The sequence below is a fragment of the Chiloscyllium plagiosum genome, chromosome 50 (assembly GCF_004010195.1).
Source record: "Chiloscyllium plagiosum isolate BGI_BamShark_2017 chromosome 50, ASM401019v2, whole genome shotgun sequence".
Lineage (NCBI taxonomy): Eukaryota > Metazoa > Chordata > Chondrichthyes > Orectolobiformes > Hemiscylliidae > Chiloscyllium > Chiloscyllium plagiosum.
The window spans coordinates 1,048,167-1,074,300 of NC_057759.1; the positions used below are offsets into that span (position 1 = coordinate 1,048,167).

Below are 26,134 nucleotides of genomic sequence, written 5' to 3' on the forward strand. Positions count from 1 at the left end.
CCACCCCACCCCCGCCATTTCAATATGGATTTTCTGTCCTTTCAAGTCTGGCAGGAGTGTTATGGACCAGTCCGGTCTCCTAAACATATTTCAAAAAGTTGCCCAGACTCTTACTTAGCTAAATGTTTTAAGCAGGTGTATGGCAGACACTCCAAGAGTGTTTGAGCTGATCAAACCTCTTAGTTTTAAACAAAACAGAATTTATTAACAAGATTATTGAATGAAACACAAGGTTTCCGAACTGAATGATACTGTTCCAAATAATTGCAACAATTTCCATAAATGCCCCTTGGCACAAATGGTAAAATCAAACACAGGTTCTCCGAGTAGAGATGTCAGTCCATGGGAGGATCAGCATGGCCCTGCTTTTTTGGATGCAGCAGCTTCACAATGACTGCTTGCTAACACCAAACCAAACCAGAGAAAACTGAGCTGGGAGAACTGACCGCTCTCCTTCCATTGTACAAATATTCTTATTTAAAAACTTGAAAGTCTTTTTCATGAGGCAGTATCCGTTAGCTTGAATCAAATTGACCCTAAAACCCTTCAAACCTAGACTTACCTGGAATCGCTGCCTTTGAAACATCTCTGAAAAAAAATGCCAAGAACAGCATCGTCAAATGAGACATACCAATCCTGATGAAGAGCTTATGCTCAAAACGTTGACTCTCCTGCTGTGTGTCTCTAGCACCACACTCTTCAACATACCATTGTTCAGCCATTTTCACATTTGAATTACTTAATCTGAACTACGAACGTATATTCTCCAATAGCACTTTATACCCGGTACCCCCATAGTGTCCCCTTCCAAACCATAACATAAATGCTGAGCCCGCCACACATCTCCAGCTCTGATGAACAGTCATCTTGACTACTTTTTCTCTCTCCATGGATGCTGCCTGACCCATTGTGATTTCTTGTATTGGCTGTTTTCAGTGCTAACATTCTTTCTGTGTGTGTGTATGTGGAAGAGAGAGAGAGAGAAAGACAGAGAAAGAAGATGATCAACCTCAATTCAGATACTTTAGCATTCTCTGCACACTCCCACATATACACACGTACATGCACACACATGCGTACATACACGCACATGCGTGTGCACACACACACATGTGCTCACATAGACACATGTGCACACACAAAAAGTTGATAGAATTCATTTTGGAATGCCATGCTTCTAGGAATTCTTGTGCATGTCCCTGTTTAGCCTGGCCTAGGATGGATGAGTTGTCCCAGTCGAAGTGGTGTCCTTCCTCATCCGTATGTTAGGATACGAGTGAGAGTAGATCATGTCGTTTTGTGGCTAGTTGATGTTCATGTATCCTATCAACAAACACATTGACTTGGATCCCATTGACCACCCACTGAGAGAAAGAATAGGAAATGATATCACCAGAGGAAATGATGTCTCCACAGGCAATTACAGCACCAACCCAAGGAAACTCAGACGTATAAATTGATAGTGGGCTACACGAACAGTGCTTCATCCAGAGGCTCAGTGACGATATTACCTAGTCTGGTGATGAACAGTCTGAAAACGAACCTTCCAGCTCAGTGAGCAAACCTACATCCAAAACCTCAACCTGAGGTACGAATCTTCTCAAAACCAGTTAAATTTTAATTTCACAATTATATTCATTCAAAACTTTTTTTAATGGATTTTGTTCATTTTTGTTGTAGGGACGGCACGGTGGCGCACTGGTTTGCACTGCTACCTGACAGCGCGTCAGGCAACGGTGTGGAGTTTCCACGTTCGTCTCTGAGTGCGTTTCCTCCGGATGCTCCGGTTTCCTCCCACAGTCCAAAGATGTGCAGGTCAGGTGAATTGGCCATGCTAAATTGCTCGTAGTGTTAGGTGCATTAGTCAGGGGTGAGTGGAGTGGAATGTGTCTGGGTGGGTTGCTCTTCAGAGGGCCGGTGTGGACTTGTTGGGCCGAAGGGCCTGATTCCACACTGTAGGGAATCTAATCTAATCTCATAAGGAGTCGATAGGTAGAGAGAGGGCAAACACTGAGATTTTCCGATATTACCAGATTCACAACAGGATGGTCCAATTTCCTTCCATTTTAGTTAATCGTTCTTCTCCCATTGTTAGCTTCACAGGCCCGAACGGAAGTAATTGAAAACATAACGGCAATTTACTCCTGTACTACATCGCAGTTGTAAACTGAACTTGATTGTTGTCACAGAGTCCTATAGCATGGAGACAACCCCTTTGGCCCAAACTAGTCCATGCCGTCCACAATGTCCGGCCATGCTAACGTCATTTCCCTGCACTTCGCCCATATCCTTCTGTGCTTTCCTATCCTTATCTTGTGTTGACAATGCTGCATCAACTGTCCTCTGTCTGAAACGGTAAATCAGATATGTAAGACAAATTTCTGAGAGAAACAGATATAATGTGAATTAGAACCATAATTTTCAATCGTCAGGTCGGGAAACTGGGGAGAAGATGTGTGTGTGTGTGAGAAAGAGAGAGAGAGAGATTCAGCGAGAGAGAGTCTGTGAGAGAGAGAGATAGAGGGCGAGGGAGAGAGTTAAACAAACAGTGAAAGGCAGAAAAAGGGGAATGAGACAGTGCGAGATGGGCCACCGTATGAAACATGGCATGAATTTATTGAGTAACAGGAGATGGTGCAATATCTGTGATGGTCAGACTGAATTTCGAAATGTAAGATGTTTTTATTGCTTATGAGTTTGAAGCAATATTGAATTTCACAGTCTGAAAATTTTTAGAAACAAATCAAACATGATACAAATTAACCACAAAACAGACCGGGCGGGCTTAATGGCACTGACATTTGTTATCTGATACTACATTTCAATGGATATAAAAAAAAACGCATGACCCTAATGTAACAGGTCCCCACACAGCACTAAAAGTAGAGAATCGAACCACTGAGATGATGCATGAGCAAGTTCTATTAAGGAGAGAGTATCTTCTGTTGTTTTCTGAAGTTTACTGTCAGGCTCTTTAGATATTTGAGGGCACTCTTCAACTCTGCCCTGAATTTACTCTGAGTTCCAGCATAAATAAATGGTTTGATACAAGAACTCAAAAGCTGAAGCATGATTCTGATTTCTTCCAGAATAAAGTTTGATTCGCTGGAATTGTTTCCGGAAAAATAACTGACTCTAGCAAACCTGACGTACAGGAAAGTTATGAGAACCCAAATCCATAAGAGTATGAAGTTCCCTGAGATGGCGAAGAGTAAAACAATAGACTTTCTGTGGTTCTCCATCTCAAGGTCACATTTACCTCTATTGCTCTGGCCGCTAGAATGTGCCTGACAGTCCGAGCATTGAGCAGCAGAATCAGCGTGAAAGCGAGACAAGGCGTTAAAATACGAAGAGTCCTGTCATATGCTACCCAAGCTGATGACGTATTAAATATTATTTTAACGCTGCAAAACCAGGGTGTATTGTTAATTATGTACAAAGGTTCAGATATGAAATACATGAGTGAATCAGATTTATTTTACCTCTTTTTTTATCAATATGTAGTATGTAGTTGTATAAATAAAAGGGACTGAGAAGTATGAAAGAACAGATGGGAGGGAAAACAATTAGTACATATATATATTTCCGGTGGCCAATAATCTTCAGAGGTCAAACGACCCCAGTGGAGAAACGCTGGTGGAGAACTGGCAGTGGCTAATCATCGGCGTCGAATCTTCCGTGGCGAATCGTCACCAACCAATAATTCATATCAGCATGTCAATTATTAATGAGCATGCATATTGCCAGCAAAGAAACCGTACAGGCTAGGAAAGTGTTAGCTTTCAAATGAGTTTTGGAGATTGATCTTAAAAAAACTACATAAAATCTGATTGTCTTTTGAATAGGTACATTTTTCTTTGCTATCCCAACCAGCACTCCTCCTGACCTCTCATCCCCACCATTCCTACCACCAACAAACCACGCAGATACACTTTCCCTCATTTCCTGTACGCTCACCTACGTGTGTATGTTACAGCTAACAAGATGGCTATTGCGGTTCTGTCCCAAGGAAGATGCGGTCTCTCTAGATGTGTCACTCGGTCCCTGATATCGATGGCAGTATCCGATCTTCTTGTCATTTTTGCCGCCGTGATATTAAACAGGATTTGTGGTATTTACTTCCCGGTCAGTTTCCTTTCTATTACACCGTTATGCAGTTTCCGTGCTGTCTTCAACATTGTAGCATTAGGCAGCTCCATCTGGCTAACAATGTCTTTCACTTTTGATCGATTTATAGCTATTTGTTGCCAGAAGATGATTTTCTGGCCAGGAAAGATTTTTTTTTGTTCTGAACATTGATTTTTACATGCAAGAAGATGTAACCGAGGTTTGCTTCCGTAACTCCCACTGCTTCGTCGGCCATCAGATGAAATGTTAATTCATGACCTATACTTCCTGTTCACCTCCAAGGAAACGTCCGTCTGATACAATGTTGATACTGATCCTCAATGAATAGCGTCAAATCAGAATATCCAATCAACAACATGGGTTTTGTCTTCTTTGTTTGCAAACTGTTTCTCACGGTTTCCAGCACTATAACAATGATATAATTTCAAGACTGTCTCATTAAAAGCAAAGATCTATGTAGCACCGATAGCTGTGAAAGGTGCAATGTCCTCGCGGCAACTTCTTGTTCTTTCTTCCTCGATTATCATTGCTTACAAAGTAATAGTGTGATACCAGTTTATCAGCGAGTGTTACATCCTTCCCTGCCACAATCTCCACCAATATTCAAATCATTCATTCCACAAATGCTAATCGAACAACTACACTATTCTTTCAAAAATTGGTGGAAAGCAAATACTTGCATAACATTGCACTGCGTTACTGTCAAGTACATTCGATAAAACAGTTTGTTGAATTTGCAGAGAAGAATGATGGGCTTTGAGTTTAATTGCTTTCAAAGAAACACCTTTTGGGAGGCAACATGAAAATCCGGAATCTGCACGCTACCATCAGTGCTTTTTGGGACTGACAGTAAAAGCGAATTCAGATTATTAAACTTGTTGTTTTCTTGGTTCAGTTATTGTTTTTTCCTCAATTGTTTAATGAAATTGTGGGTTCTCAATTTAATTACTGATCAAGACGTCACAAGGCACTGTTGTAAATTATTGTGACAGAAATGCTCAGTTGGAATAGAACCTGTTCAGAAAAAGGCATGAGCCATATCACTCACTCATGTTATGGATCAGGCCAGAACCCGTCAAAACATTTCAAGAAAGTAGCTTAGGCCCTAACTTTGCTCGTTGTTTTAAGCAGGTGTAGAGTGGGTGTTCTAGGAGTGATGCAGCTGGCCAAACCACTTAGTTTTAAATGAATCAGAAGTTATTTGGACATTTATGGAAAGAAATACATACACAAGACTTACTCAACTATTTAAAAACTCAACAGACTATCCCAATTCATTGAAGCTGTTCCAAATTCCTGCAACAATCCCATACGCACAATTTCGCAAGAACGTTTAAAACATACACAGGGTATTACAGGGAAGTGAGATGCCAAAGCAATTTAGCGTGGAACACCTTCCGTGTAGCAGTTTCTTTTGGATTCAAAGCTAACAAGTGACCAACAGTTCTGAACAGTCAGATTGCTAATGAAAAATCAAAGCAATCCAAATCAGGGAAAAGCTGAGCTAGGAGAACTGGCGACTCAACATTCATTGTTTGTTTTGAAGAAGTAACAAAGAAGATTGATGAGGGCATAGCAGTAGATGTGATCTATATGGACTTCAGTAAGGCGTTCGACAAGGTTCCCCTGGGAGACTGAATACAGGGAGAACTAACCATTTGGACACAGAACTGGCTTCAAGGTAGAAGACAGTTGTTGGTGGTGGAGGGTTGTTTTTCAGACTGGAAGCCTGTGACCAGTGGAGTGCCACAAGGATCGGTGCTGGGCCCTTTACTTTTTGTCAATTACATAAATGATTTGGATGTGAGCATAAGAGGTACAGTTAGTAAGTTTTCAGATGACACCAAAATTGGAGGTGTAGTGGATCATGAAGAGGGTTACCTCAGATTACAACAGGATCTGGGCCAGATGAGCCAGTGGGCTGAGAAGTGGCAGATGGAGTTTACTTCAGGTAAATGTGAGGTGCTGCATTTTGGGAAAGCAAATCTTAGCAGGATATATACACTTAATGGTAAGGTCCTAGGGAGTGTTGCTGAACAAAGAGACCTTGGAGTGCAGGTTCTTGCCCCTTGAAAGTGGAGTCGCAGGTAGAAAACATAAAGGTATGCTTTCCTTTATTGGTCAGAGAATTGAGTATAGGAGTTGGGAGGTCATGTTGCGGCTGTACAGGACATTGGTTAGGCCACTGTTGGAATATTGCATGCAATTCTGGTCTCCTTCCTATCGGAAAGATGTTGTGAAACTTGAAAGGGCTCAGAAAAGATTTACAAGAATGTTGCCAGGGTTGGAGGATCTGAGCTACAGGGAGAGGCTGAACAGGCTGGGGCTGTTTTCCCTGGAGCATTGGAGGCTGAGGGATGACCTTATAGAGGTTTACAAAATTATGAAGGGCATGGATAGGATAAATAGACAAAGTCTTTTCCCTGTGGTCGGGGAGTCCAGAACTAGAGGGCATAGGTATAGGGTGAGAGGGGAAAGATATGAAAGAGACCTAAGGGGCAACGTTTTCACGCAGAGGGTGGTACGTGTATGGAATGAGGTGCCAGAGGATGTGGTGGAGGCTGGTACAATTGCAACATTTAAGAGGAATTTGGATGGGTATATGAATAGGAAAGGTTTGGAGGGATATGGGCCGGGTGCTGGCAGGTGGGACTAGATTGGATTGGGATATCTGGTTAGCATGGACGGGTTGGACCGAAGGGTCTGTTTCCATGCTGTACATCTCTATGATTCTATGACTCAAAGTAGACAATCCCAGACATTTCAGAATTTATGCATATACGATCCCTCTTAAAAAAAAGGAAAACGTAAAATTGTCAACATAGCAGCATGGTCACACTGAGAACATCGAGCATTGAACATGCCCGATAAAAGATTAATTGCTCCAACAAGTCATCAAAGCCGAGCAACTTTAGTTTTGAAAACAAAAACAGATTCCCAGAAGAAGACGACATTCCAAACATTTCATAAAATGAGCGTACAAAGAATGGTACAAAAGTGTAACATAATGGATTATGGCTGATGCCTGTTCCAATTAAAGAATTTCTCTATATTATAAAGAAAAAGATGATGTATGCTCCTGGTCGGATAGGGCGGTCCACGTCATTGGATATTATCACACAGTTTCCAGGGGGAATAAAAGTTCAACTGGCTCGAGGAAGTGAACATTACGCATCAAGAAAAAGGAAAACGTGCGCACATTAGAATAACTTACAGACGTGGAGTCCACATGACAAACAAATAAGGATCAGTTGTCATTTTATTTGACATGATAGGTGCCCTGTTGTCATCTTACTGTTACTCATTATAACGATTTTCCCGCTACCAATGCACAGACAAGCGTTCAAAACGTTACATAGTGGACATAGGGATTTACACATTTCCCCTCTGAAATACGAACAAAAAGCTATCACCAATTACTGTGAAGCCCAACTCTGGCTCATGAATGCTCTATAATCAAAGCAACCTGCCATCCTTACATCTTCTGTGTACAAGTGATTGCTGACTAACGTCAATCCTTGGAAGGTAAATATCCACATGAAAAGGCTTAGGGTGGCATTGAGTCAATGGGCAATTAGACATGGGAAATAATACTAACTTTAACAGTGACACCGATATACTGGGGGAAGTGAGGATAAACAGTTAGAGGGAAAGTTAATAAGAAAATGTCCATCATCACAGAAATCATGCTTTGTGTTTTATTTTAATCAGAAACAGCTAATTCAGAGGTAGTGACGTAAATTATTTAACAGCCATTTGAATACTTAATTAATTGTGGATTAGAAACAATAATGTAAAATATCCAGCTAATATGTGCTAAGGATACTAATTTTGTTGAATGTTCAGAAGCAATTAGCCCCTTCCATGACAGTATTCCTGTGAATCCAGTTTACATCATTTTATGTCCCACTTTAATGCAGTTAGATGACGCACAATTACCTAGTCCACTTTTGTTTCCAAATGGGTAATCTGAATGGGCAACTGAAACCACCTTTAACACTTCTCAATATATCCTGCAAGGTTGTCATGTTTACTAACCTCAGGACAAGATTGTGTATTGGGTTGAAAATTGGGTTGAGTGAGACCAAAGGAATATGTCCGTGAGTTTTTCTCTCTGAAAGAGACAGATAAGATGGGAGATTGCGACTTTGTCTTGGATTGCGTCAGTGTGGTGAGACATTGAATTTAATTATCGTGGGAGAGACTGCATGTTGATCTGGAGTGCACTGCTTTTGTCTCCAATAGATACATTTAAAAAAAACCTGTTAATTTGTGGGCTGCGGGTGTCGCTGGTCTGCAGTTCCCACTTTCACGGTCATGACTAACAGTCATTGGATGTCAATCCATCAGGACCGCAACAATTTTCGGCTCTGATTCTGTGAAACGGAGCAAAGTATGTTGCTTCCTGTTTCAATACGTTTGCTTCCTGTTTCATAGGACTGGATGAGAGAGCCTAATGTTGCAGCGCACTGAGTGTGGAGCCTGAAACAGTTATATGGCCTGGAAATAGGAATTCACGCCGGGCAGGGCCTGGACACGCGTCTGTGTGTGTCTGAAGCTACTGCCATGGAGAAACCCGAGGAATCCCGGCCCATGGACAAACGTGAAAGTGTGGCAACTTGCTTGTCCAGTCTGCACTGGAGACTTATGGGTGCCATCACACTAGGGAGAGACAGTTCTCCTGCAGCGAATGTGAGAAGGGCTTTACCCAAGCCCCCAAGCCTCCCACTTGCTTTCCCACTGGCAGGTCCACACTGGAACTGGTGGTCCATATGCCCCATGTGCAGGAAGGTTTTTATCTAAGCCTGCTACCTGCTGTCACACCAGCAGGTCCACACTGGGACTGGGTTCGCCTGCCTTGCAACTTGTAGAGGCACCAACAGGGGCACCAGGGCTCCCAGCAATTAGATTCCACCGGTGTCGCTACTGTGGGTCTCTCCAAGGACTGAACCTCCTGCCCATTCACACAGTGGGTGCAGTGCGAGAGTTGGTGGGCATTTCTTTTTGTTTTCTGTAGGACCCCACAGTGCCCAGGGGTGGCACAGTGACTCAGTGGTTGGCACTGCTGTCTCAAGGCGCTAGGGATGCGGGCTCGATTCCACCCTCGGGCCGGATGTCGGTGTGAAGTTTGCATGTTCTCCCTTTGTGTCTGCTTGGCCTTTGTTTGAGTGCTCTGGTTTTCTCCCACAGTCCAAAAATGTACCGGTTAGGGTGAATTGGTCAAGCTAAGTTGCCCACAGTGTTCAGGGATGTGCACGTGTGGTGCATCATTCAGGAGGAAATGTAGGGTAATAGGATAGGAGAATTGGTCTGGGTGGGTTAATCTTCGGACAGATAGTGTGGACTTGTTGGTCTGAAGGGCCTATCTTCACAATGTCAGGATTCTATTATTCTATGCACTTTGCTTCCATTTGGCGTTGCTGCTCAGGACTGCATGTTCCCACTGAAACGATCTGCAGAAACTTGAGACCACAAGACCATAAGAGCAGAAGTTAGGACATTTGGCCCATCGAATCTGCTCGGCCACCATTGGAGATAAAAAGAGAACTGCAGATGTAGGAATCCAAAGTAGGCAGGTGGGAGGCTGGGAGAACACAGTAAGCCAGGCAGCACAAGCAGGTGGAGAAGTCAGAGTTTGCAGCATTAACCCTTTTTCAGCACTGAAGAAGGGTTCTATCCGAAACATTGACTTCTCCATTAGCAAAGCTTTCCCACGATGATGCTGGGGATTGCAGTGTTTGAGCTAGAGGGAGAGGTTGAATAGGTTGGGACGTTTTTTCACTGGAACGTCAGATGCTGAGGGTTGACTTTGTGGAGGTTTATAAATTCATGAGGGGCATGGATAGGGTAAATAGGCAAGGGTAGGGGGCGTCCAGAACTAGAGAGCATAGGCTTCTGGTGAGAGGGATGAGATTTAAAAGAGACTTAGGGTGCAACATTTTCACACAAAGGGTGGTGCATGTATGGAATAAGCTGCCAGAGGAAGTGGTGGACGCTGGTGTAATTACAACATTTAAAAGACATCTGGATGGGTGAATGAATAGGAAGAGTTGGTAGGGATATGGCCAATTGCTGGCAAATGGAACTAAATTAGCTTAAAATGTCTGGTTGGGATTGATGAGTTGGACCAACTCTGTTTCAGTGCTGTTCATCTCCCTGACTCTATGACCCTATCACCTGATAAATGTCTCCACACCACTCTCCTGCTTTTTCCTTGTAACCTTTGATCAGCAATCAAGAAGCTATTGACCTCCATCTTCAATATACTCAATGTGTCTTGCCTTGTCCAGGGCTGGCAGCTGGTTGATTGTTGGCCTTTTGCTCAAAACGTTGATTTTCCTGCACCTCAGATGCTGCCTGACCTGTTGTGCGTTTCCAGTACCACTCTAATCTTGACACTAATCTCTAGCATCTGCAGTACCCACCTCGGCTTGTTGATTTAGTAAGTCGAGAGAAAACTGTTTTTAAGCAGACAGCCACAGAGAATGTTAATTCTCTTTTAAAACAAAGAGAGGAAAACCGCTGCTGACCGCTGCAGACTTTGGAAGCTTTGAAAACCAGTTGTTTGACTCCAGTATTTTTCTATTCAGTTAAAGAATTCTTGTCACTTTCTGGGAATGAGTCCCAGGTTGTAAGAAATAGGTGAATATTCATGGCGTCCATTCACATTCTGCAATGACTACGGAGTTTGTTATAGATCTATGTGCCTGCAAACAACTCATCATCCAAGGATTGCCCAAAGGCATGGCAATCCATTGTTAGAAACTGTTTCATTGAATGGGTAATTCTTTGTTTTTATTTTCTCTTTTAATTTGCCCCTGAAATCTCTGTCTATGAGACAGTGGGGGACATGATCAAAAGGCTGAGATCATTGCTATGAATTTGGTTTTCTTGTTTAACCTTGCCCTAGTAAAGTTACAGTATTTACATTTGTTAATTTTTGTTCAAATTACAATTTTTGCGTTGTTCATCAAGTCTGGTTCGGAATGGTAGAGAAATTTTGAGGGATATTGCATGTTTTATGATCACTGTGTTGTGAATCCGGAGATAGTGACACTAGTTCGTGTTGGCTTGCTTCCCGTTGGTTGTCATGCCTTTCACCCCAACCACTCACTGTGGTAGTGACACTCAGCACATGCTGAGGTTTCTCATGAAATTCTCAGTACAGACTTGGAAGGGAAAATGATGACCAAGTCAGAAGATACGGTGCTAACAGCAAAACGCCAGGAAGACATGCGACAACGCAAAACTTTGACAATGTGAGACAAATAAGGAACTTCGATAGCAATGAGGGGGTCACAAGTCAGTGTTCAAGATAATGAAAAGGTACTATGTAGACATTGAATGTTATAATTAGGCAAGTGTCTAGATGCTGCAGTTGGTTGAATATGATCAGGTAAGACAAATGAAATAACCAAATCCATCAATTATAATTGAATGTTGGTAACCGTAAAACAAGTGCATTAAATGGATTGGTATATGCAAACTCCTCTTCAATTTACACAGCTGTATATAAAACTGGTATATTTTATTATTTGGGGAGTTTGTTGCCATCTTGTGGAAATGGCTCTGCAAGCTTGAATAAAAGCAGTGTAAGGAGAAGGTGTCCACGTGTCAGTTACAGATTCCAGGCAGTTCTAGAATCCCTGCAGTGTGCAAGCAGGCCATTCAGCCCTTAGAGTTGACACTGACTGACCACACCACCCCGTTATCCTTTCCCTGTAACCCTACATTTCCAACAGCCAATGCACTCTAACCCACACATGTTTTGGATTATGGGAGGAAGACGGAGACCCCGGATAAAACCCATGCAGACAAGGGGGAAGCAGAATACGCAAACACCACACACAGTCACCCGAGGCTGAAATCGAGCCTGAATCGCTGATGCTGTGAGACAGCAGTGCTAACCACAAGGCCACCATCCCATACTGCTCGCTGAAGAAGTGAATTCCAAAGGCTCGAGAACCTCTGAGAGAAAAACAAAACTCTCCTACACTAAATGAGAGGACGCATATTTGTTAACGGTGTCCACTCATTTCTCGTGTCAGGCACAAAGGGATTTATACATTCACATTGTTAAGTCCTTTCGGGATGTTGCACACCTCTATCAGATCATTTGATTCTTCTAAGCTCTAACTGATGCACGCTCAACACGGCACCTCCTTCTCCCCAGTTGTAAGTTGAGTAAATCAGCTCTGAACCACTTTGAATGTATTTACATCCTTTCTTCAGTGAAGAGACCAAGTCTGGTGGTCTCCCCAAAACCACTGACAAATGGAGGAAAACATCCTGACTTTATGTTCCACTCCCTTACCACAAACGACAGTATTTTATTTTCTCCCTTAATCCCTTGCGGGTGCCTTTATGCTAACTTTATCATCTGCCTGAATCCTTCTGTACTTCTGGGATTTTGCAGCCTCTCTCCGTGCTGTTTTTCCATTGCTCCTGCTAGGTTGGACAGGTTTTGATTCATTAAATTCCTACCTATCACGTTCCCAACCTGCTTGACCTCTCAATGACACTTTACAGATTCCTCATGCCCTGTTTGTACTTAGTTTCCTACCCAGTTTTGGGTCATCACCAAATTTAAAACTTTTGCATATGCTTCCTTCATCAAAGCTGTGAACAGACATTGAAAAAAAAACGAAAGCACTTGCATTGTATCCCATTCATCACCTCTTGACAACGCTAAACGTTTTGACGACTTTCTTTCCTGTTCATTCAATAATGCTGTCAATGTTAATTCATCATTAACATTGTTAAATGATCTGAACATGATGAGCACTTATTTGAAATGGTGACCATCAATGTGGCACCATGCCAATAGACTTCTGGAATAGAAGAGCATCCGTAGGTTCCTCTATTCCATAAGAACTGGGAGCAATTGTGTGCGGCCTGGCCCTTCGAGCCAATTTTACCATTCAAATTGTCATGGCTGATCCTTTCATGGCCTCAGCTCCACTTACACACCCTCTCGCCATAACACTTAATTCCATCATTGTTTTAAAACGTATCTTAGCTTCGAAAACATTTACTCAGGAAGCCTCAAGTACTTCACTGGGCACAGAATACCACAGATTCACAACCGTTTGGGCAAAGAAGTTTTTTTTTTATCAATTCTGTCATAAACCTGCTCCCCCTAATTTTGAGGCGATGCCCTTTTGTCTCAGTTTCATCCACGAGTGGTATAATCCTCTACGCCTGTCTTATCTATTCCCTTCATAACTTTATATATTTCTATAAGATCCTATCTCATTCTTCTAAATTCCAATGAATATAATCACTGTCTACTCAGACTGTCTTCATAAGCCAACTAGCTCAACCCTGGAATCAACTAGTGATCCTCCTGTGCACACCCCCCAGTTTCAGCGCATGTTTTCTTAAGCAAGGAGACTGAAACTGTACGCAGTACTCAGGGGTGGCCGAGCTAGCACCCTATACAACTGCAACATACCTTCCCTGCTCCTAAACTTTATTCCTTTAGCAATGAACGACAACATTCTATTTGCCTTCTTAATAACCTTTTGTACCTGCATACCAATCTTCTGTGATTCATGCACAAGGATACCCAGGTCCCTCTACACACTAGCATGCTGCAACGTTTTACCATTCAAGTAATAGTCCTTTTTACTCTTATTCCTACTTAAATGGATGACTTCATATTTATTAACATTGTACTCCAACTGTCAGACCTTCGATCACTCACTTATCCTAGCTCAGGAGGCTAAGGAGGTTCCGCAAATCTGTAAAGACTCTTACGAATTTAAAAGATGCACCAAAGAAAGAATTCTATCCAGATGTGGCTTAGTATGGCAACTGCTGTGCCGAGGACCACAAGAAACTACAGAGAGTTCCAAACACAGTCAGCCTGCCATCCATTGACTCCATGTGTATTTCCTGCTACCTCAGGAAAGCAGCCAACATTATCAAAGACCCCTCCCACCCCGGTTATCATCTCTTCCATCGGGCTGAAGATACAGAAGCGTAAACAGATGGACCAACAGATTCAAGAACAACTTTTTCCGTTTTGCTATTGAACTTCAGAATGTACACTTCAAATTTCAAATTTAATATCGATCTCACCCTTTCTGGACCCTCTCTGCAGCCTTAACATTCATTCTTCACTCTGTTCAATTACCCTAATGCATCTTGTGTTACATAACCTGCCTGCACTTTCACTGTACGGAGGTACACGCAACAAGAATAAAGCAAAACAAATCAAATTGAATGATCCACGTTGTTTGTTTTTTTTATCAAAATAAAACTCCCATTAAGTGAGTCCCTTTCGCAAACCTCTGCCTGATTGTAACTAGAGTTTATCAGTGTCACATTTGACTTCCCTCACGACTGATTGCAGCATTTTCCCCCGTGACTGAAGTTAAACCAAGCAGCCTATACATTCCTGCCTTTTTTATCCCTGCTTCCACGAAGAGAGCAATATCCTGCAGTCTGCTGTGGCCATTTTAGAACCTCGGATATTTTGAAAGATTAAAACTCGTGCTCCGGCTACTTCCTTTTTGAAGATGCGATGATAAAGTCTCTTGTAGCATTGCATGACTCACAGAAAGAACATGCACATTTCGGGCAGGTGGATCACCTCACAGTGTGTGACATTCCACTGCAAAGGTTCTTCCTTCACCTCAGTAGTCAGAGTGCAATGTGTGGATACGCAGTCAGCCTCATATCATGTTATAGTCATGTGATGCATCAAAAAGCACAGAACCCACATGTGTGTCAGCCTGAGGTCTTGCAATATTGAGTGTTAATAAACTTCAAGACATCTGTCTCAACAACATCACAGACTGCATGCTATTGGGACAATTCTGCCCCTGTAACAGTGTTATGTTGTCCCTGTTTTGTTTTTTTCAAAAGGGTTTGTAAAGGCAGTGGTGCAGCCTGACTCAACAATCAGGGGAAGCCTTGATGTTTTTTTAACAGTTGGAGAATGAAAGGCGAGTGGCCAGTTCTCTCAGCTCAGGTCTTATTTCAGTTTGATTTAATATTACTAGAATAAAAAAACTGCTGAGGACTTCGAGAAGCAGCTACAATGAAACAAAGTTCTATGCTCTAACAGACGTTTTCTTGATTGACTCTACTCTCTGAAACTACCAATACTGATCAGAATGTGCAGGTTAGGGTGAATTGGCCATGCTAAATTACCCATAGTGCCCAAGGATGTGCTGGTTATGATAGATTGGTTGTGCGAAATAACACATGTGCGGGTTATTGTGGTTTGCCATGCTAAATTACCGATAGTGTCCAGGGATGTGTAGGTTAGGTGCATGAGTAAGGGATAAATGCAGAGGGGTAGGGGGATGCGTCTGGGTGGGTTACCCTCCGGAGGGTCGGTGGGCACTCGTTAGGCCGAGTGACCTGCTTCCATATTGTAGGATTTCTCTGAAAGGAAGAGATTTTTGCAAACTGTACTCTCCTCCTGGTACATTGCAGGGCAACGCAGGCGCAGTGCGGACCAGCCGTCCGGCCGTTCAGAGCAGGCGCAGTGCGGGTTCCGCCATTGACCTGCCCTGACACTCGTCCCACTTTGACGTCAAAACGCGGAAGTGGCTTTGTCAGTTTCAGGGTGAATCTCCCTCCTCTGGGCAAATCCTTGACCTGGGAGGCAGAGAGAGAGAAGGGGTCAATCTCTTCACTTGTAGCAACTGGAGTGAACCCAGGGAGCGAGCAGACTTTGCAAACTCAGGTATGTGTGTTAATTACCCGGATGAGGAGAGACAGAAATTGGGAAGGGGGAGGGGGAGAGATCTTTTCTGTTTTTACTTTTCAAATGCACACGGTCCCCACAACTAAATACAACAGTGTATGCAATATCCCTCATTGCATCTCCAAGCTGGCTGCAACGGTTTTGCATCCTCCGTTCTTCCTCCGCCTTGTTTCCACCACATTTTGCTTTCTTTCCCCATCCCCAACCCCCGCCCCGAGGCGTTGATGCTTCCAATCTGACCCTCTGAGTACAGGAGAAGTAAGGTTATGTTGAGACTGTGCAGGACATTGGTAAGATCACTGGAATATTGTGTGCAATTCTGGTCTGCCCCCCATAGGAAGAATGAAGAACAAAGAACTAAGAACATTTACATCCCAGAAACATGCCCTTCAGCCCTGCAATCCTGAGCCGATCCAAATCCACTGTCTAAACCTGTCGCCCAATTCCTAAGCATCTCTCGCTCCCCAACTACTCATGCATCTGTCCAGAAGCATCATAAATGAATCTACCATGCCTGCCTCCAGTACCTCTGCTGAGAACGCGTTCTAGGCATCTGCCACTCTCTGTGTAAAGATCTTGCTGCGTGCACCCTACTTAAACTTTTCACCTCTCACCTTGAAAGCTATCTCTATCTACCCTGTCTATACCCTTCATGATTTTGTTGACCATGATTTTATGATCGGCACGGTGGCACAGTGGTTAGCACTATTGCCTCACAGCGCCAGAGACCCGCGTTCAATTCCCGCCTCAGGTGACTGACTGTGTGGAGTTTGCACATTCTCCCCGTGTCTGCGAGGGTTTCCTCCGGGTGCTCCGGTTTCCTCCCACAGTCTAAAGATGTGTAGGTCAGGTGAATTGGCCATGCTAAATTGCCCGTAGTGTTAGGTAAGGGGTAAATGTAGGGGTATGGGTGGTTTGTGCTTCGGCGGGGTGGTGTGGACTTGTTGGGCCGAAGGGCCTGTTTCCACACTGTAAAGTAATCTAATCTAATCTAATCAATCAGGTTCCCCCCCATCTCCTTTTTTATAATGAAAACAAACCTAACCTAATCAACCTCTCTTCATAGCTAGCACCTTCCATACCAGGCAACATCCTCGTAAACCTTCTCTGCACCCTCTCCAAAGCGTCCACATCCTTTTGGTAATGTTGCGACCAGTACTCTGCACAGCATTCTAAATGCAGCCGAACCAACGTCGTGTACAGTTTTGACATGACCTGCCAGCTCTTAAGCTCAATACCCTGTCCGATGAAGGCAAGCATACCATATGCCTTCTTGACCACTCTACCGACCTGTGCAGCAACATTCAGGGTACAATGGACCTGAACTCCCAGATCTCTCTGTTCATCAACGTTTCCCAAGGCTCTTCCAATTACTATATAATTTGCTCTAGAATTAGACTTCCCAAAATGCATCACCTCACATTTAACTGGATTGAACTCCATCTGCCACTTCTCCACCCAACTCTCTAGTCTATCTATATTCTCCTGTATTCTTTGACAGTCCCCTATGCTTTCTGCTACTCCATCAATCTTCGTTTTATCTGCAAACTTGCTGATCATACCAACAGTGCCCACTTCCAGATCATTTATGTATCACAAACAACAGTGGCCCCAGCACTGATCCCTCTGGAACACCACTGGTCACCTTTCTCCATTTTGAGAAACTCCCTTCAACTACTACTCTGTCTCCTGTTGCTCAACCAGTTCTTTATCCACCTAGCAAGAACACCCTGCACGCTATGTGACTTCACTTTCTCTATTCGTTCATCAAACGCCTTACTAAAGTCCATGTATATGACATCTACAGCCCTTCCTTCATTTATCAACTTGGTCACTCCCTCAAAGAACTCTATTATGTTCGTAAGGCACGATCTCCCCCTTTCAAAACCATGTTGGCTATCACTGATAAGCCCACTTTTTTCCAAATATAAATAGATTTTATCCCTCAGTAGCTTCTCCAGCAACTTTCCCACCATTGACGTCAGGGTCATTGGTCTGTAGTTACCCGGAATATCCCTTCTTGTACAGGGGACAATATGAGCAACCCTCCAGTCCTCCGGCACCTCACTTGTGTTTAAGGATGCTACAAAGATAGCTGTCAGGGCCCCAGCTAGTTCCTCTCTCGCCTCCCTCAGCACCCTGGGATAGATCCAATCCGATCCTGGGGATTTGTCCACCTTAATAACCTCTAGCATACCCAACAGATCTTCCTTATTTATGTCAGTGTCATCCAGAGTTACCAAACTTCTGTCTCTAATCTCAACATTCATCATGTCCCCCTCATTAGTGAACACTGATGCAAAGTAATCATTCAGAATCTCACCCATTCTCTCAGGTTCGACACACAGCCTTCCTTCATGATCCTTTAGTGGACCAATCCTTTCCCTAGTTACCGCTTGCTTCTTATATAAGAATCAAAGGCTTTGGGATTCTGCTCATTTCTGCTCACTATAGCTATTTCATGACCCCTTTTATCCCACTCGATTCCTCTTTTAAGAATGGTCCGAGTCTCCCAATATTCCTCCAGGGCCCGTTCTGTTCTTAGCTGCCTGGACTTTATATACACTTCCCTTTTCATCTTGGCTAGTCATACGATTTCTCCTGTCATCCACAGTTCACGAATCTTGCCTTTCCTATCCTTTGCTTTCAATGGAACATGCCTATCCTGCACTATCTTTAACCTATCTTTGAAAGCCTTCCACATATCAACTATGGCCTTCTATTCAAATAGCTGTTTCCAATCCCCCTTTCCCAGCTCCTGCCTAATTTTGATATAATTGGCCTTGTCCAGTTTAGTAATCTTCCCTTAGGACCCTCTCATCTTTGTTTACAAGTATTCTAAAACTTGCAGAATTGTGGTCACTATTCCAAAAGAAACCCCACACAACGCAACTTCTCCTACTTGGCCTGGCTCATTCCCCAACACCAGATCCAATATGGCCCCTTCCCTCGTCGGACTGTTGACAATTTGCTCTAGAAAACTCTCCTGGATGCTTCTTACAAATTCTGCCCCAACCAGTCTACTGACACAAAGTGTATCCCAGTCAATGTTGGGAAAAATTAAATCTCCCATCACCACCAACGTGTTGCCTTTACATCTTTCCATAATCTGTTTACCTATTTGTTCTTCTACCTCACGCTAACAGTTGGGAGGCCTGTAAAACAGCCCCAACAATGTAACTGCACCCTTCTTATTTCTCAGCTCCACCCATAATGCCTCACTACTTAAGCCCTCCATAGTGTCCTCCTCCTTTAGCACAGTGATATCATCCCTGACTGGCAATGCAACTCCTCCCCCGCCCGCCACACACACACACACACACACACACACACACACACGCCTTTTACTTCCCTCCCTGTCCTGAAGCATCTATATCCTGGAACATGTAGTTGCCAATCATGCCCTTCCCTCAAACAAGTTTTTGTGATTGCAATAACACCATACTCCCAGGCACCAATCCAAACCCGAAGTTCATCTGCCTTACCCACTACACTCCTTGCATTGAAGTATGTGCACTTCAGGCTACCAGTTCTTCTGCGTTCATCTGCTCTCTGCCTACTCTTCCCATTATTAATGCTATCTTCATGATTCTTACAGTTTCCAGTTTCCACCTCGCTGTCTTCTCTTCTGGTTCCCTGCCCCCTGCTACATTAGTTTAAAACCTCCCCAACAGCAGTAGCAAAATCTCCCCCAAGGACATTAGTTCCAGTCTGGTTCAGATGTTGACCGTCCAACCTTCACCAGAACCGGTCCCCAATGTCCAACAAATCTAAACCCCTCCCTCATACACCATCCCTCAAGCCACGTATTCATCTGCCTATTCTTTCATTTTCTACGTTGGCTAACAGTGACACTGGTAGTAATTCCGAGATCACTACTTTTGTGGTCCTCCTTTTTAACTTGACTCTTAGCTCCCTGAATTCTGCTTTCAGGACCTCATCTCGTTTTTTACTTATATTGTTGGTACCTGTATGCACCAAAATAACTGGCTGTTCACCCTCCCCTTTTAGAATGCTCTGCAACCCATCGGTGACATCCCTGACCCGAGCACCTGGGAGACAACATACCATCCAGGAGTCCCATTTTCGGCCACAGAACCGCCTATCTACTCCCCTTACAATTGCATCCCCTTACGAGTCTTTTTCCCTCCACGTGCCATGATCTTGGCAACTGCTGCCCTCCCCTGGTGAGTCATCTCCCTCAACAGTAACCAAGATGGCATACCTGTCTTGGAGGGAGATGACCGCAGGATACACATGCACTGCCTTCCTACTCTTTTTCTGCCTTTTGGTCACCCATTCACTGTCTCCCTCAGCAACTCTAACCTGCTGTGTAACCAGTTCACTGAACATGCTATCCACGACCTCCTCAGCATCGTGCATGCTCCACATTGAGTCCATCCGCAGCTCCAGAGCCATCATGCGGTCAAACAAGAGCTGCAGCTGAACACATTTCTTGCAAGAGTCAAGAACGTCAGCCATTTGCCTGGGCTCCCATTTCAAGCAAGAGGCACATGCCACAGGTCTGAGGTTCCCTGTCATTGTAAGCCTTAGCTTTAAATCAACTAACTAAAACCAAACAATGCACTTCAATATAGGAAAGAAAAGAAAGAGAAAATAAAAGCTGTAACTTAGAGTCTTTTTCTTCTGGTTAGCGGAGGAGGGGTGGTGCGGAAGGGAGATGTAGTATCTCGGGTTTAGCTGCTTCCCAAAATACATACTAAGTCCTTACCTTCCCGGCACCCTCCTGGTCTCCACGTCACCTTCGCTCTGTCTCCTCTGCTCCCGAACAGGAAAAAGGCTGCAGGCTCCAAAAGCAAAAATTTAAAGTGTCCTTACATTCCCTGCACATCCCTGGTCTCACGTCACCTTCGCTCTGTCTCCCATTGCTCCCGGACAGGATATCAAAAAAAGATAGACAAGGAAGTCTCCATGATTTGAGAATTTGGTGGTGAATCTGCTGAGGCTGTTTTCCCTAGTGACTGGAGGCTGAGGAGTGACACGAGAGACATTTAGAGTCATAGAGATGTACAGCATGTAAACAGACCCTTCGGTCCAACTAGTCCATGCTGAACAGTTATCCCAACCTAATCTAGTCCCATTTGCCAGCACTTGGCCCCAAATCCCTCTAAACATTTCCAATTCATATACCCATCCATTGTTGCAATTTTACCAGCCTCCAGCACTTCTTCTGGCAGCTCATTCGATACATTCATCACTCTCTGTGTGAGCATGTTGACCCTTAGGTCCCTTTTATATCATTCCCCACTCACCATAAATCTATGCTCTCTAGTTCTGAACACCCACACCTCAGAGAAAAAAACTTTGCCTACTTATCCTATCCATGCCCCTCATGATTTTATAAACGCCTATGAGGTCACCCCTCAGCCTTCAACTTTCCAGGGAAAATAGCCCCAGCTTTTCAGCCTCTCCCTGTAGCTCAAATCCTCCATCCTGGTGGTGGAGTCCAGAAGTAGAGGGTAATAGGTTTAGGGTGATGGCGGGGGTGGAGTTTTCAAAGTGACCTCAGGGGCAACATTTTCATTCAGAGGGTGGTCTATGTGAAGAATCAGCTGCCAGAGGAAGTGGTGGATGCTGGTACAATTATGACATTTAAAAGGCATCTGGATAGGTATATAAAAAGGAATGGTTTAGAGGGATATGGGCCAATGGGACTAGATTAGATTAGGATATCTCTACGACTTTGGCTTGCCACTAACGTTTGGCACGTTTGTATGTTCAGTTTCTCTCTAGTGTCAGTGTCAATGCATTGATGTCTTATTCACTCACTCCAATCCCATTCCCGGGGATGTTAACTATTTCGTGTACAGTTGTTTCTCAAGAATCTGCATTGCAGATTCATCCTGAATTTGCACACTTTTTTTGCCTCCCAAAATCAGGCCCGCTCAATCTCAGCAGTATCCCATTGTTGTGAAAGATATTGACTTTTCAGGTGGAGTTATCTAAAATTCAAAGAGATACCAGTCTTGACGTTTTTGCTTTTCTGCCCCTGTTAGATCCTGAATTAGCACCTTCAGGAGAATTATTTAGAGTGGAGTGAGAACAGAGCGGGAGAAAGAGCGCATGGAATGGTGCTTTCAATGTTTCAGAATAACAAAAGAAAAGAGTGTTCCACAGAAATTGGAATTGCTTTTTCTGAATTTCTACTTTGAACTGATAGTGATGAGTTTTGTAGTCTCTTCTTGAAGTATTTGAAGATCTAAAGGTGGATGTTTCAAAATGAACAGATGAAAGACTTATGCCTGACTCCCCTCTTCTGTGGATGCTGCCTGAACTGCTGTGCTTTTCCAGCAACGCACTTTTCGACTCTGACTCTCCAGCGTCTGCAGTTCTCACTTTTACTTCAATGTCTGCAAGTTACTCCAATCCATTGGGACCGCAACGATTTTAGACTATGATCCTGTGAGATGGAGCAAAGTATTGTGGTTCCTGTTTCAGTATGTTTTCAGCATCAGTGGGACTGGGTGAGAGAGCCCAGTGTTGCAGTGCACTGAGTGTGGAACCTGAAACATTAATACAGCCTGGAAAGAGGAGTTCATGGTGGCAAGGGGCTCTACATGCGTTTGTGTACAGCTGAAGCTTCAGCCATGGAGGAACCTGAGGAATCCCGGCCCATGCGGAAACCATGGAAGTGTGGCGACTACGGAAAAGGCTTTCGTGTACCGTCTGCACTGGAAAGTCATCGACGCAGTCACACTGGGGAGAGACTGTTTTCCTGCCCTGAGTGTGGGAAGGGCTTTACACATGCGTCTACCCTCTGGGCCCACCGACGGGTCCACAGCGGAGAAAGGCCATTCTCCTGCCCTGAGTGTGGGAAGGGATTTACCCACTCCTCCCAGCTGCTGCCCCACTGGCGGGCCCACTCCAGGGAGAAGCCCTGTAGCTGCCCCGAATGTGGGAAGGCCTTCACCGATTCCTCCGCCCTGCTGAAGCATTAGCGGGTCCACACCGGGGAGAGGCCATTCTTCTGCCCCAGGTGCAGGATGGACTTTACCGCTACTCCAACCTGATGAGGCACCCGGAGCTCCACACCAGGGGGAGGCTGTTCTCCTGCCCAGAGTGTGGCAAGACCTTTAACCGCTCCTCCAGCCTGCTGGCCCACCAGTCAGTCCACTCCAGGGAGAAGCCCTTCAGCAGTCCCGAATACGGGAATATCTTCAACAATTCCTCGGTCCTGCTGGCACACAAGTGGGTCCACACAGGGGAGAGGCCATTCACCTGCTCCATGTGTGGGAAGGGATTCAGTCAGCTGGGCAACCTGCAGAGGCACCAGTGGGTCCACACAGGGGAGAGACCATTCGTATGCTCTCAGTGTGGGAAGGGATTCCTTGATTCTTCCACTCTGAAGACCCACCAGCAGGTCCTTACTGGAGAAAGGCCATTCACCTGCTCCGTGTGTGGGAAAGGATTCAGTCAGGTGGGCAATCTGCGGACGCACCAGCGGGTCCACACCGAGGCAAGGCCATTCACTGCCCAAATGCAGAAAGGGATTCATCGATTGCTGACCTACCAGCGGGTCCACACCGAGGAGAGACCATGCAGCTGCCCGAGTGCGGGAAGGGATTCATTGATTCTTCCGGCCTGTGGATGTACCAATAGGTGCACACCAGGGACAGCTCGCTCACCTGCTCTGGCCTTTATCAACACCTCCCACCTACGGAGGCACAAGTGAGTTAATGTGCCATTGCAGGGGGATTGAAGGAGCTACGGCCTCATGCCATTATCGGCTGGACAATCGACCCAGCTCTAGGGACTTCCAGGTTTGAATCCCGCAGCGGAGGATGGCAGAATTGGGATTCGGTCACAAATCTGCAGTTCAGAATCTAATGATGAAAACAATTTTGGGGAAGAAAAAAGGTCTAATTCACTCTTGCCCTTTTTAGGGAAGGAAACTGCCATTGCAGAATGGATTCACTCAGTCATCCCAGTTGTATACTTTACCCAGTCTGGCCTACATGTCACTCCAGACCCACTGCAGTGTGGTTGACTCTTGACTGCACCCTGCCTTCCCGCCACCCCAAGAAAATGAGGGAGGGGAGAAACTTACTTGGATACAATGTATAGGTTGCAATTGCTGAGCTGACCAATAGTAAAGGAAGTGGGGTGGGGAGTATGTGCACTTTGACCTTGAGCTGTTAAAAAAGTAAAGCTACTTTTTGTACACCTTTTTGCTGGGGAGATCTGAAGCAGTAACAAAGTTGGGTCACAATAAAAGTTACCTAAACTTTCCGTGGTACTCAGACATTGAAATCTCTGAGATCTAACAGGTATTTCTTTTAAAGTTTCCAATGTCATATGTCAGAAGGAGCAACGAATGGGTAGTTAATATAGTTAGAAATTGTAAATTTTTCAGGAGTGCACATACTGCATCATTTCATCAGCATTGTAAAGTTTCCTGGCAGCACCAGGCAGTGTGGGCTGTGTTCACTAGAAATGATATTGAAGATCTCGTGTTGGACTGGGATGGATAAAGTTAAAAATCACACAATGCCAGGTTATAGTCCAATAGGTTTACTTGGGAGCACTACCTTTTGGATTGTTGCTCCTTCATCGGGTAGCTGTGGAGAAGGATCATAAGACACAGAATTTATAGCAAAAGTATATAGTTTCATGCAACTGAACTGATATATTGAACAAACCTAGATTGCTGTTAATTCTTTCATCTTTTAGAATGGAGTGCAGATTTCAGTTCATTAATATGTAATTCCCAGAACTTCCTTCAAGTCACATTCTCAACATAACTTAAGGTTTTTTTAAAAAAGCGACAAGTGACAATGCTTTGAAGGTTTGACAGTGTGATGCTGGAAAAGCATAGCAGGTCAGGCAGCATCCAAGGAGCAAGAAAATTGACGTTTTAGGCTGGCACCCTTCATCCAGAATGAGGCTGGGAGCCTCAGGGATGGAGAGATAAATTGGAGAGGATGGGGCTGGGAGAAGATAGCTGAGAGGACAGGTAGTGCTGGGCTTCCTCCATCACCACTACCTCACCACCCGACGCCTGGAGGAAGAATTCATTATCTTCCTCCTCAGAACCCTTCAACCCCAGGGCATCAATGTGGACTTCACCAGTTTCCTCATTTCCCACATCAGCCCAGTTCCAACCTTCCAGCTCAGTACCATCGTCATGACCTGTCAACCTTCCTTCCCACCTGTCCGCTCCACTCCTCTCTGACATATCACCTTTAGCCCCCCCACCTCTATCCATCTATTGCACTCTCAGCCACCTTCTCCCCAGCTCCACCTCCTCCCATTTATCTCCACACACCCTAGGATCCCAGCCTCATTCCTGATGAAGGGCTTTTGCCCGAAACATCAAATTTCCTGCTCCTTGGATATTGCCTGACCTGCTGTGCTTTTCCAGCAACACACTTTCAACTCTGATCTCCAGCATCTGCAGACCTCATTGTCTCCTAATGCGTTAAAGTTGTCAGGTTTGAGTATATCTGTATCCCAATCTTGAATCAGACTGGTTCTACTTCCACTGTCGAAATACATAAAATATTACATAGATTGACTGCCTGCAGATGTTGCGCTTTGTGAGCAAAATAGAATGTATCTGCAAATACAACTCTAAATGCAAATTCACCACATCGAATTATATGTGTGTGTGCTTGCATGAGTGAGTGTATATTTGCGTCTGTGCATGCTTGGTAAGGTGTGTGCGTGTTGGAGTATAAGACTGTGTGAGGGTGTGGGTGTGAGTATGTGTATGTGTGTTTGAGAGAGAGCATGTGTATGAACGAAGTCTGCATATGGATATGTGCTTGTGCGTGTGTGATTGTGAGTGAGTGTAAAGTGTACTGAGGTCACCTGTGATTCCCTGCAGCGTGGAGCCCTTCAGTGCAACAAGTCCACACTGACCCTCCAAAGAGTAACCCACCCAGACTAATTTCCAGCATTTACCCATGACTAATGCACCCAGCACTAAGGGCATTTTAGCATGGTCAATTCACCTGACCTACACATCTTTTGAAATATGGGAGGAAACTGCAGCACCTGGTGGAAACCCATGCTGACATGGGGAGAACGTGCAGACTTCACACAGTCGGCCGAGGCTGGAATCGAACCCGGGTCGCTGGTGCTAACCACTGAGCCACCGTGCCCCCCCCCACCCCATGAAGTGACATGAACTCAATGTCCCGGTTGAAGCCATCCTCATTGGTTCTGGACTTGGCTAATAGCCTCTGCTTGGCCAATAAAAACGATTAAGCAGTTACAAAACACATATTGCAGAGGGCAGGGTGGGACGTGTCTTTCAATTTG

General features: G+C 44.5%; 1 protein-coding gene across 2 annotated transcripts in view; it reads left to right on the top strand.

Moving 5' to 3' along the window:
• Positions 1 to 26,134, top strand: part of LOC122544537 — a 53,493-nt gene that overhangs the window by 2,131 nt on the left and 25,228 nt on the right. The window contains exons 2-3 of one of the 2 annotated variants that reach the window (XR_006310359.1): positions 15,577 to 15,829; positions 21,868 to 23,539. Coding sequence is in view for 1 of the 2 variants with exons in the window: in XM_043683850.1 (XP_043539785.1) it covers positions 15,577 to 15,829 (253 nt within the window). In the remaining variant the exon portion in view is untranslated. The remainder of the gene's footprint in view (positions 1 to 15,576; positions 15,830 to 21,867; positions 23,540 to 26,134) is intronic. The other variant, XM_043683850.1, reaches the window with a different exon arrangement.